Source organism: Bufo bufo, chromosome 2 (genome assembly GCF_905171765.1).
Source record: "Bufo bufo chromosome 2, aBufBuf1.1, whole genome shotgun sequence".
Lineage (NCBI taxonomy): Eukaryota > Metazoa > Chordata > Amphibia > Anura > Bufonidae > Bufo > Bufo bufo.
The window spans coordinates 785,479,712-785,492,305 of NC_053390.1; the positions used below are offsets into that span (position 1 = coordinate 785,479,712).

The 12,594-nt window shown below is 50.3% G+C and overlaps 1 protein-coding gene across 1 annotated transcript in view; it reads right to left on the reverse strand.

Moving 5' to 3' along the window:
- Positions 1–12,594, reverse strand: part of HTT (huntingtin) — a 241,769-nt gene that overhangs the window by 142,925 nt on the left and 86,250 nt on the right. The window contains exons 19-21 of the mRNA XM_040419177.1: positions 12,073–12,136; positions 11,825–11,925; positions 10,837–10,983 (exon numbers count right to left, since the gene is read on the reverse strand). Of these exons, the coding sequence (XP_040275111.1) occupies positions 10,837–10,983; positions 11,825–11,925; positions 12,073–12,136 (312 nt within the window). The remainder of the gene's footprint in view (positions 1–10,836; positions 10,984–11,824; positions 11,926–12,072; positions 12,137–12,594) is intronic.

Below are 12,594 nucleotides of genomic sequence, written 5' to 3' on the forward strand. Positions count from 1 at the left end.
CGCCGCCCAATTGTCCACCCCTGGAATAAAAATTGCAGATAGGGCCGGGACGTGGGCTTCCGCCCAACGGAGAATGCTGGTGACCTCCCGCATCGCTGCAGCGCTGCGAGTGCCCCCCTGGTGGTTTATGTACGCCACGGCCGTGGCGTTGTCTGATTGTACACGAACTGGATGACCCTTCAGCAGATGAGTCCAGTGTCGTAGAGACAGAAGGGCCGCTCTCAGTTCCAGGACATTGATCGAGAGTTTGGACTCCGATGGAGACCAAATGCCCTGGACGGATCGGGGAGGAAACACGCCTCCCCAGCCCGAGAGACTGGCATCGGTTGTAACCACCAACCAGTTGAGTGGCAGAAAAGGACCTGCCCAGAAGAGGGGACTGTAACCACCAGCGGAGAGATGACCGCACCGGAAGCGAAAGATGGAAGGGATGATCCAGAGACTGCGGCGATTTGTCCCAGGAGGAGAGGATCGCCCGTTGGAGAGGGCGGGAGTGAAACTGCGCAAATGGGATCGCCTCGAAGCAGGCAACCATCTGCCCCAATACCCGCATGCAGAAGCGGAAGGACGGTCGACGGTGGAGAAGGAGACCCCGAACCGCCCCACGGAGGATCAGACGTTTTTCCGAGGGAAGACGTACCTCCGCCGCTCCCGTGTCTAAAAGCATTCCCAGGAAGACGAGTTGTCTGGAGGGGGGAAGGGAGGACTTGGGGAAGTTGATGACCCAACCGAACCTCGCCAGAGTCTCTAGAGTGAGATCCACGCTGGCAACCGCTTGAGAAAGGGACGGAGCCTTGATGAGGATATCGTCCAAGTACGGTAGCAGAAAAACACCCTTGGAACGGAGTAAGGCTAAAACCGGGGCCAGGACCTTGGTGAACACCCGGGGGGCTGTTGCCAGTCCAAAGGGAAGGGCGACAAATTGGAAGTGGAGGTCCCCCACGGCGAATCGAAGGAAGCGATGGTGACACTGGGCTACCGGAACATGGAGGTAGGCATCCTGTATATCGATGGAAGTCATGAAATCTCCCTGCTCCAGGGAAGCCACCGCGGAGCGGAGGGACTCCATCCGAAACCGTCGAAGGAGGAGAAAACGGTTGAGCTTTTTGAGGTCCAAAATGGGCCGCACCGAACCTCCCTTCTTGGGAACTACAAAGAGGTTCGAGTAGAACCCTTGGAATCTTTCCTCTAGAGGAACGGGGGTAATCACCCCCCTGTCCAGTAAGGCTTGAACGGCCGCGGAGAACGCAGCCGCGTCTTTCGGGTCTCGCGTGGGGCGGGAGCGAAAGAACCGATCCGGAGGGAAGGATGCAAATTCGATTTTGTATCCGGAGGACACAATTTCGAGGGCCCAGGCGTCGGAGACGTGAGCCATCCAGACGTCCTTGAAAAGGAGGAGCCGGCCCCCCACCCGGGTGGGTGGGGGCGCACCTTCAGGCAGAGGACTGTTTTGCTGCGGGTGTGCGGGCAGCCTGCGGCTTGCGCCAGGAGGGCTGCGCCCGAAAAAACGGCTTCCTACGCTTGTCCTGGGGAGGAGCCGAAGCGGCAGCTGTGGTGGGAGCCCCAGAGGCCCTGCGGGAGGACCGAAAACGAGACGCACCAGGGCGTCCGCGGGGGGCGCCCCTGGCTTGGGGTTGAGGAAGATGGGTGCTTTTACCACCCGTGGCCTCTGAAATAAGTTCGTCTAAGCGGACCCCGAAAAGGCGGGAACCCGCAAACGGTAGCCCCGCCAAGGAACGTTTGGAGGCAGCGTCCGCTTTCCAGACCTTCAGCCAGAGCTCCCTCCTGACGGCAACTGCCAGGGCGGAGGAGCGTGCAATAAGGGCTCCCGCATCAAGGGAGGCCTCACAGACAAAATTCCCGGCCCGAATAATAAGCTGGGCCAAGGAACGTAGGTCCTGGATGGGGATGTCCGAGTCCAACTCCTGTTCCAGCTGCGTACCCCAAGCAGAGATTGCTTTCCCTGCCCAAGCAGAGGCAAAAACCGGTCTGAGGGCAGAACCGGAGGCAGCAAAATGCCCTTGGACAGGGTCTCCATGCGACTGACTGAAGTCCTCCGCTGACTGAAGAGAGGACCCGTCGGGAACAGGGATGGCCGTGTTCTTTGACAGCCGGGCCACAGGGGGGTCCACCTTGGGTGGGGAAGACCAGGTGGCCACGACATCGGCTGGAAAAGGATAGCAAATGTCCAGCTTCTTTGGGTTGACAAAACGGGCGTCCGGGCGAGCCCAAGCCTTAGACACCACGGAGGAGAAATCAGAGTGGATTGGAAAGACTTTTGAGGCCTGCCTGGGTCTGATAAAGGAGACGCTAGCTGCGTCCGAGCTAGGGGGGTCATCCTGCACCTTAAAGGTGTCACGTATATCAGAGATGAGTTGACCCATCGCTGAGGCTAGCTTGGATGGCAGGGCCGAGTCCATTTCCAAATCTGAAGCCGCCAATTCACCTTCAGAGAGCGAATCCTTTGGAGAGGAGAGGCTCGTCTGGGTGCGCACGCGTGGCGGGGAGAGGGAGGCATCCGAGGAGGAGGCTCGCTCTACTCTAATACGCTTCTGAGAGTGCCTAGCTCGGGAGGGGTCACTAGGAGAGGGTGAACCCGCTGCAGCGGCAGAAGCAGTGGACCCGGAGGGCGCGACAGTCAGAGTGGCGTCCTGCGGGGTAGGTGGCCTGTCTATTAGGCGGCCCAGGACATGAGTGAGGCTTTCCACGGCCTGGGACAGGGAACTAGCCCAGTCAGGCGGGTCAGAGGAAGCAGGGAGCGACACAGCGGGCGACTGAGGCTGCGGTGGAGCTCGGCATGCAGTACAGTGCGGATCAGACTGCCCCCGGGGAAAGGGTTCCCTACAAGCAGTACAGGCATGGTACCATGGCTTGGCGGCTGCAGAAGGGTCTGACATGGTGGAAAGATGTTGCACTTAAAAATGAGAACCAAGCAACAGTACTGTGGCACGGAGGGGGTTAAACAGTCCTACCAGACCCGGAGATACAAGCGGCAGCTGTAAGGGGAACAGACTGAGGAGGCTGTGGAGGAGAGGCAGCAGCACGGAGCTGAATGGCTTCAGGATCGCACGGCAGAGAGATGAACCCGGAAGTAGCGGAGCGCAGCAGCACGGAGCTGAATGTGTAAGGAAGCTCCGCCCCCCCTCTGCCGCGCTGAAGCCGAAGCAGAGCCGCGCGCGCGAGGCAAAATGATTTTAACCCCCAAGGATGTTGAAGTGCCGGCCATGACATGGCGCCGTTCATGCCAGGAAAACGGCTCCCACCGCGCCTAGATGTAGCAGACGGCTTGCATGTCTGCAGCCGTCCACTGTAAGGCAGCGTTCTAGGACTTGCCCAGATAAACTGCCCTCCAACTAAGCCCGGTAACGTCCCGATATGCGGGGGGGGGGGGGGGGGGGGGTTGTCCGGGATTGTAGCAGTGGCCATGTAACAGTGGCCATGTTGGTAGCAGCGGTGGGAGGGAGGAAGGGGAGGCTGGAGCAGCCACTCTCACCATACGCTGTCTTCGCCCTCAGTCCATCCGGCGGGGGTCGCCCCTTCAGCTCCTGGCACCGCGGTGGCAGGAAGCCGGGGGAGGGACTTGGCGTGCGGGCGACCCTGAGCTGGCGGGACGCAGGGGAGCGAGGCTGCCCTGGTCCACCTTGTCTTCTGTGGGGGAGGCGGCAGTGCGGAATTACCGGCACTGGCGCAACTCAACCCCGGGAGAAACAGAGGGGTCTAATGCGCCTCTGTTGTCCCTGTAGGTAGAAAAAAACCGAGTTAAAAACAACAAATACGTAAAAATAAAAATCATAGGATAACAACCCTGCATAAGCAGGGGGTGTCTTGCCTCCTTGGACACTAAGCAAAAACTGGCAGTCTCTTCTCCAGGCTGAAGGGTATAGCTGATGGAGGAGGGGCTTACAGCTTTCGCTTAGTGTCACGCCTCCTAGGGAGCAGAGCTATACCCATGGTTTCCTGTGTCCCCCAAGGAATATGGGCGAGAAATAATCATTAGAGCTCATGCAAAACTACATGCGGACCACAAAAACGGCTTTGGCCGTGTGCACCAGCCCACCGGGAGAGCAACACTTCTCTATGTCCATTGTCTGAGAAGTGTACAATGAAGTAAAGATGTGGCCTCTTAATACCCACTGTACTAGGCACAGCTTTCTAAAAATGCTGACAAGACGCCAACGCATAACTGATGGAAATCCTTGATGGATCTTAGAGGGCAAAGGAAACATTCTCCTCAACATTGCGCCCCTTTTCCTTAAAACTAGACTTGTGCCCATTGGAGTAGAAACAACACAATAAAAATAGAGCTTGTGCTGAGGCCTTCATTTAGTATTCTAGATAGCACGTGGGGTGGCACATGTCTGTTGGCTGCATCTGGATTGCAGCTCTGACCTACTTGCCCATGAACAGGAGTAGGGCTGCTTGTGAAAAGAGAAGTTTCTTGTATTTCAAATACAACCACTTTAGGCTACTGTCACATCTGCGTTTTTTGCTGGATGCGGCATGGATCTGCAAAAACGCTTCCGTTACTGATAACACAACCGTCTGCATCCGTTATGAAAGGATCTGGTTGTGTTATCTCTAAAAAGGCCATGTGAAAATGGATCCGGCACCGTTGACTTACATTGTGTGTCAGGACGGATCCTATGATGGATCTCAATAGTGGAAAGGGAAAGCGCAGGTGTAAAAGTGGCCTTGACACATTCTAAAATACTATTCACATATTGAAAAATTGCAATACAGTTTAAAGGGTTTCTACCACCACATTTTCACCTATTTAGCTGCCAGACACTAGCGATCTGCTAGTGTCTGCTCTACCTAACCATGCTATTGTAATTCCTTTTTTGTGCAGCGGTTACCCTAAAAAACGTAGTTTTATTGGTATGCTAATGAGCCTCTAGGTGCTATGGGGGCGTCTTTTCAGCACCTAGAGGCTCCGTCCACTCACTATTTCTGCCGCCCAGCGCGCTCTAGCCCGCCCCTCTCCTCTAGATTGACAGACTACTTCTCTGCATCTCGGCCGAATTCTCACGCCTGCGCCGTGTGCTTCTGTATTCGGCGCAGGCGCAGTGACTGTTGGACTGCTCCCTGCCCGTAATTGGCGCAGTGAAGATGCCGGCACAGGGAGACAGTCACTGCGTCTGCGCCGAATACAGAAGCACACGGCGCAGGCGCGAGAATTCGGCCGAGATGCAGAGAAGTAGTCTGCCAATCTAGAGGAGAGGGGCGGGCTGGAGCGCACTGGGCGGCAGAAATGGTGAGAGTGGACGGAGCCTCTAGGTGCTAAAAAGACGCCATAGCACCTAGAGGCTCATTAGCATACCAATAAAACTATGTTTTTTAGGGTAACCGCTGCACAGAAAGGGATTACAATAGCATGGTTAGGTACAGCAGACACTAGCAGATCGCTAGTGTCTGGCAGCTAAATAGGTGAAAATGTGGTGGTAGAAACCTTTTAACTCTTAGGCTACTTTCACACTCGCGTTTTGGGCGGATCCGTCATGGATCTACAAAAACGGATGCGTTACAATAATACAACCGTCTGCATCCGTCATGAACGCATCAGTTTGTATTATCTGTAACATAGCCAAGACGGATCCGTCATGAACTCCTTTGAAAGTCAATGGGAGATGGATCCGTTTTCTATTGTGCCAGATTGTGTCAGAGAAAACGGATCCGTCCCCATTGACTTACATTGTGTGCCCCATTGACTTACATAGTGTGCCAGGACGGATCCGTTTGGCTCAGTTTCATCAAGCGGACAGCAAAACGCTGGAGGCAGTGTTTTGGTGTCCGCCTCCAGAGCGGAATGGAGACGGATCGGAGTCAAACTGATACATTCTGAGCGGATCCTTTTTGATCTGTTTTGGACCGCTTGTGAAAGCCCTGAACGGATCTCACAAACAGAAAGCCAAAACGCCAGTGTGAAAGTAGCCTTAGTAACTAGTGATATGTGATTGGGTCTTTGTGGGATGCAGAGTCATGGGCCTTAAGAATCATGACTCTCAATATTGCCCCTTTACTAAAGAAATTGGCACCCAATTCACTATATTCGCACATTGCTAAGGCTGCTTTCACATCGGCGTCTTCAATTCCGGTTTTGAGATCCGGCAGACGATCTCAAAACCGGAATTAAATCTGTTCAGTTTTGTCCCCATTCATTGTCAAAGGGGACAAAATTGATCATGGTGCATAAGTATGCATCTGTTCCGCTTTGTTGCATTTTGGCGCTGGACACAAAACCGCTGCAAGCTGCAGTTGTGTGTCCGGTTTGCGAAATGGAACAAACCGGATCCAGCATGAAAATCAATGTAAGTCAATAGTGCTGGGTCCGTTTTTTTGGGGGGGTTTTTACTGGAAAAAAATGGATCTGGCTCCTATTGACTTGCAATGATTTTCATGCCAGATCCAGTTTGTTCAGTTTTGCAAACCGGAAACAAAACCGCAGCTTGCAGCAGTTTTGTGTCCCTCACCAAAACGAAACAGATGCATACTTTGACAATAAATGGGGACAAAACTGAACCGTTTATTTCTGGTTTTGAAACTGATGCATCCGGATGTATTAAATGGCACAAAAGCAAAAACAAACAATGCAACAGCACTCTGCAAACACAAATAAAATGCACTAATGCCATAATCATTAAAGAAAATATTCTGGTGCTACTGCTACGCTCATTTTGTAAATATGAGATTCTTGGCAAATACATTTTGTACAAAATTATTTGTGCCCGTCCGCCAGTGTCAAGGTAATCTCTATAGGACAGAAACCTGTGGTGTCATATTGGCCACTATAAAATACAGGGGATGCAGGTTCCACGTGCATACCGGGTCCACTCTGCCTTTTGCTGCTTTTCGTGCCATAATTGCCTCCATTAAATCCAGGGGATGCAAGTGCAACATGCATGCTGAGCCCACTGTGCCTTACCTCTCCTGTTGCCAGAGGGCTATCAATGAATACAGGGAGGGCAGGCCACAGCTTTATACTTGCACCAATTTGGAAAGAATCTCATATTTACAGACCGAGCGTAGCATTTACACCTGAATATTTTCAATAACTATGGCATTAGTACATTTTTTTTTATTTGTGTTTGCAGAGTGCTGTTGCATTGTTTGTTTTTGGCCATGCGGACATGAACCTTCACATTGGGATGTGCTGACTGACCCCGTTTTTCTATTAAATGGCACAAATCCATTTAATTCGTTTTGAGATCCTCTGCTAGATCTCAAAACCGGAATTCACAACGCAGGTGTGAACGTAGCCTTACTTCTCGGTGGTGTGCGGAGTACGGATTCCTTGCACTGTAGCAACAGGGCCGCGGTGAGCGGTGACAGAAGCACACACAGCTGCTCCTGCCTGTGCCTGCTCCTCTAATCCTGGCATAGCACATTGTTACAGGATACATGTACTATGCCAGCATTTAGCAAAGCTGAGGGCGTATAAGCAAGAGCAGCGATGTGTGCTCCTGCCCGTACACTGCAGGCCCCATTGCTACAGTGCAAGTGTATGTGTGAAAATAGTGAATTTAAAGTGCAGTAGATCTGTTAATAAACTATATGAGAATTTTTTTTTTAGGGCACTTGGAACATGACCTAAAAAATAAAAATAAATGTATTACTTTTTACACTCCTATCCGCACCTATATTGAGAATGGAGCCCAGCAAGGTGGTGGCTGGAGGACTCCAGTCCGGCCACCACCAAGCCGGCTCCACATAGAAGTAAATGGGAGCGCACCGCGTATGAGCGGCCACAGTTCCCATTCACTTCTATGGGCTTGATGGAAATAGCCAAGCCATCTTAGCAATATGCCCCCATTGTCTGTCATGAGACAACCCCTTTAAGGCTCATTTACACACACACCAACTGAGCAGGCAATTATTCCTGATAACTGCCTGCTCGTTAGTTGAAGAGAAGAGCTGCATTTACATAAAGCATTTGCGAGCGATGGATGCTGCAATTGCTCGTCCTCATACAGATTCATTGCTCCGTTCAAACAGCGCGATCTGCTGACCGGAAACAATGACTGAGGTGCCCGCATAAATGAAAGATGAATTTACCCGAGGAACAAGTTTGCTCTTTCACTGGATGATTGGTGGCATCTTTACACAGGGCAATTATCGGGAACAAGAGTTTGTACAAACATCCGCTCCCAATAATCGGCATGATAACAGTCCCATGTAAATCCACCATTAACCATCATCTTTATTGCATATTCAATTCTGCTCTTTACTAAGTGATGTAACACCCCAATGAAGCTCACGAGTCCTAGGCAGCGAGATGCAGGGTAGCATTAAGTTAAGTGGTGCGAATCCTCATTAGAATTTTCCTTTGGACATTTGTATGATGAACTTTCTATATTTGTGATGAACCTGATGACTTCTCACCCCCATTGCTCTACATATGGTTTATTACACTTGTCTAACATTTGGTTTTTAACTGTTCTTTTGGCTGCTTTATGTAGTCAGAAAAAAAGGTGATATTCACATGATAACTAGGATGACTAGGTATTTGGAAGGGATGTCATGCTTATAGAGCATAGTAACAGCCTGCAAGGCTGAAAGAGACATCCGTCCATCCAGTTCAGCCTGTTATCCTGCGATATTGATCGAGAAGGCAAAACAGTCCTCATAAGGTTGAAGGCAATTTTGTTGTGGGTATTTTTGCTACAACTTCCGTCTCATGTGGACATGCCCTTACACTAAGGATACCTGCAAACGAGTGCGCCAGTGTGTTACTTGTGGTTATGAAATAAGTAGCAGGTTATGTAGGGCATAGAGCAGGGATCTAACAGCGCTTACTATTTTTTCTGGGCGTCGCTCCGTTCGCCCGCTGTGCCCCTGTTGAATTCTCCCGCCTGGTATGCTAAGGAATAGCATCGGTACAGGGAGGAGGAGACTGCCCTGTTACTCAATGGGCGTCTCCTTCTCCCTGGCTGTAGCACGGTCCAATCACAAAGAAGACAGTCACAGCCGGGGAGAAGGTGAGTTTTTTATTATTTTTTTCTCCCTGGCTGTGACTGTCTCCTTTGTGATTGGACCGCGCTACAGCCACGGAGAAGGAGACGCCCATTGAGTAACAGGGCAGTCTCCTCCTCCCTGTACCGATGCTATTCCTTAGCATACCAGGCGGGAGAATTCAACAGGGGCACAGCGGGCGAACGGAGCGACGCCCAGAAAAAATAGTAAGCGCTGTTAGATCCCTGCTCTATGCCCTACATAACCTGCTAGTTATTTCATAACGTCTGGACACAGGAAAGGTCCTCTTTAATGCAGCTCTGCCACAGATCTCCAGCTTGTACTGAAAAGGGTGAAATCTGAACAAAAGAACTGCACATACAGTATCTGACAAAGGTGAGTCCACCCCTCACATTTTTGTAAATTTTTTATTATATCTTTTCATGGGACAACACTGAAGATCTGACACTCGGGCGTGCCCTCAAAATAACTCAACACACGGCCATCAATGTCTAAACCGCTGGCAACAAAAGTGAGTAAAAATGGCCAAATTGTGCCCAAAGTGTCAATATTTTGTGTGGCCACCATTATTTTCCAGCGCTGCCTTAACTCTCTTGGGCATGGAGGTCACTAGAGCTTCACAGGTGGCCACTGGAATCCTCTTCCATCCTCCATGACGACATCACGGAGCTGGTGGATGTTAGAGACCTGGCTCTCCTCCACCTTCAGTTTGAGGATGTCCCACAGATGCTCAATAGGGTTTAGGTCTGGAGACATGCTTGGCCAGTCCAGAACCTTTACCCTCAGTTTCTTTAGCAAGGCAGTGGTCGTCTTGGAGGGCTTTCTTGTGCATCTTTAGAAAAGGCTTCCTTCTGGGACGACAGCCATGCAGACCAATGTGATTCAGTGTGTGGCGTATGGTCTGAGCACTGACAGGCTGACCCCCCATCCCTGTAAACTCTGCAGCAATGCTGGCAGCACTCGTACAACCTCTGGATATGACGCCGAGCACCTGCACTCAACTTCATTGGTCGACCATGGCGAGGCCTGTTCTGAGTGGAACCTGTCTTGTTAAACCGCTGTATGGACTTGGCCCCCGTGTTGCAGCTCAGTGTCAGGGTGTTGGCGATCTTCTTATAGCCTCGGCCATCTTTAAGTAGAGCAACAATTCTTCTTTTCAGATCCTTAGAGGGTTCTTTGCCATGAGGAGCCATGCTGAACTTCCAGTGACCAGTATGAGAGAGTGTGAGAGCAATAACACCAAATGTAACACACCACCTCCCCATTGACACCTGACACCTTGTAACACTAACAAGTCACATGACACCGGGGAGAGAGAAAGGCTAATTGGGAACAATTTGGCCATTTTCACTTAGGGGTGTACTCACTTTTGTTGCCAGCGGTGTATTTTGAGGGCACACCACGTTTACACCTTTATACAAGCCGTACACTGACTACTTTACATTGTATCAAAGTGTCAGATCTTCAGTGCTGTCCCATGACAAGATTTAACAAAATATTTTCAAAAATGTGAGGGGTGCAATTACTTTTGTGAGATACTGTAGAATTGACATACTGCAGATTTCAAAATCCGCACGGCAGGTCATTTTCCGCACGGAACGAAGCAGCAAAGTGTACATGATATTTGTCTGCTGGTACTATATAATGCTGCGGTTTTGTCTGCTGGTACTATATAATGCTGCGGTTTTGTCTGCTGGTACTATATAATGCTGCGGTTTTGTCTGCTGGTACTATATAATGCTGCGGTTTTGTCTGCTGGTACTATATAATGCTGCGGTTTTATCCGCATGAGAATCTGTGCAGAAAAAATATGCATAAGCCTAAAGGGCCAGTAAAAACCCTCCTTCTGCCAATCCTCCTCCTCACCTGGTGATTGTACTGACATAAAAGTGAGATGCCGGCTGAGTCTCATGCATGAGAAGCTTCAGGTAAACACTACTCTGGTCTCGAGCGGCTGCTACCACAGGATCGGCCTGACCTTGATCGCAGCTGTAAAAAAACTTTGGAACCAGCCTGTGAGGGGACAGAAAAAAACCCAAAAACATGCATAAAAATATATATACAAATACATATACAACTCAATAGATTTCCTGTTGCAGATGACTTTTCAGCAGATATTTTATCATCAAAGGCAGGATTACAATGACAGCTAACACCTCTACACAGATAACACAGGACTCTCCATTCACAATAAGTGATGGTAACAGCTCCCTGGACAGGTCACAGAGCATTTCTAAAATACCCATGAACTTCTCCTGTCTATTGTGTGCTATGGCCCATACGGCTGCAGTGAAGCGGGTTTCTACATGTTTCTACCCCAGTTGTTCTCCCTGAATGCCACAGACCCGTTCAATTCAATGGAGCTACTCTGCAAGCAGACAGTTGCGGCAGCGGCTGTCCTCGCCCCGCGACAAGAAGGGACATGTCCTATCTTCTTGCGGCTGCGGCTTTAATCAACCGCTTCACAATCTTCAACGCTGCCTCCCACTGAAAGCAATAGGAACAAACGCGCAGGAGAAAAAAATAATAAAAACGCTGTGTGAATGGGCACTTACTGTACAGAAGGCCAATCCGCCGGGGGGGGGGATTCTTTTTAGCATCGCTGCCTGCATTCGGTCCCCCGGGCAGTGACGTCACACCCACTGAGACTACAAATGGCCATAACGGCCAATCAAGGTACAGCTCTGATGAGGTCACGTCACTGTCCAGAGCACCAAAATTCCTCCTATTTTTCACAACTATGTTAAAAACGGTCTTTGATTTCTACGCCTAGAGAAGTCTAGCCTTATGGAGTTGAGATTTGTGTAGACTAAAATGGACTCCAACCAATCCCCCTTAGTACATGTAGACTGACCGAACTAATGAGGCTGCAGCGACGTGTCTCACTCGAGCATCTTCATCTCCTAGAAGGCTTATGATGACTTCATTTAATACTCGCTCCTGAAGATGCAGCAACTGCAACATAAAGAGGAGACACCGACATCTGATGAGACATTAGAGATACGGAGAGAAGACATAAGAGCGGCTCATGATGAACTTAGTGACACCGTTGTCATAAACACCCCCCCCCCCCTTACACAATCCAGCAGTAGCCATATTTACCCCAGTGTAAGAATGGACGCCTCTATGTTCTCCTTCTGCTCGGCCTTCCAAGAAGCTGACCAGCCTGCGGAAAGAAGAGCGGGAGTTAGGACGCCTGCGGCACATACAGAAGACTGCTGCCCATATATCAAGATACAGAGATGGTCACCACGGATATCAGCTTCTGTCCTCGGTCACACTATAATGGTCACAATATTCATGCTCGATATGGATCTCACATTACAAAGAGAGGACAATGAAAACTGCTGGTGTGTAAAAAGCAAGTGCCTGTGTGCACAAGCCTCCAAAGATGTGCAGCAATTCAGTTGTAGCCGTGCCTTTAGTAAAGGGGTTATCCAATGATTGATGTAAAAAACGAAAATCAGACATCATATAGTACATGACAGTCTTTCCAACAAAGCTAGAACCAGCCCTGTACCTCACATGGGTGCAGAGATCTCCTCATTCGCTGCTCTGCTACATTCAAGGAGTGTGTCCTTTCTGCTGCAGTTCTCTTCCTATCACAGCTCAGGGGGGAGTCCT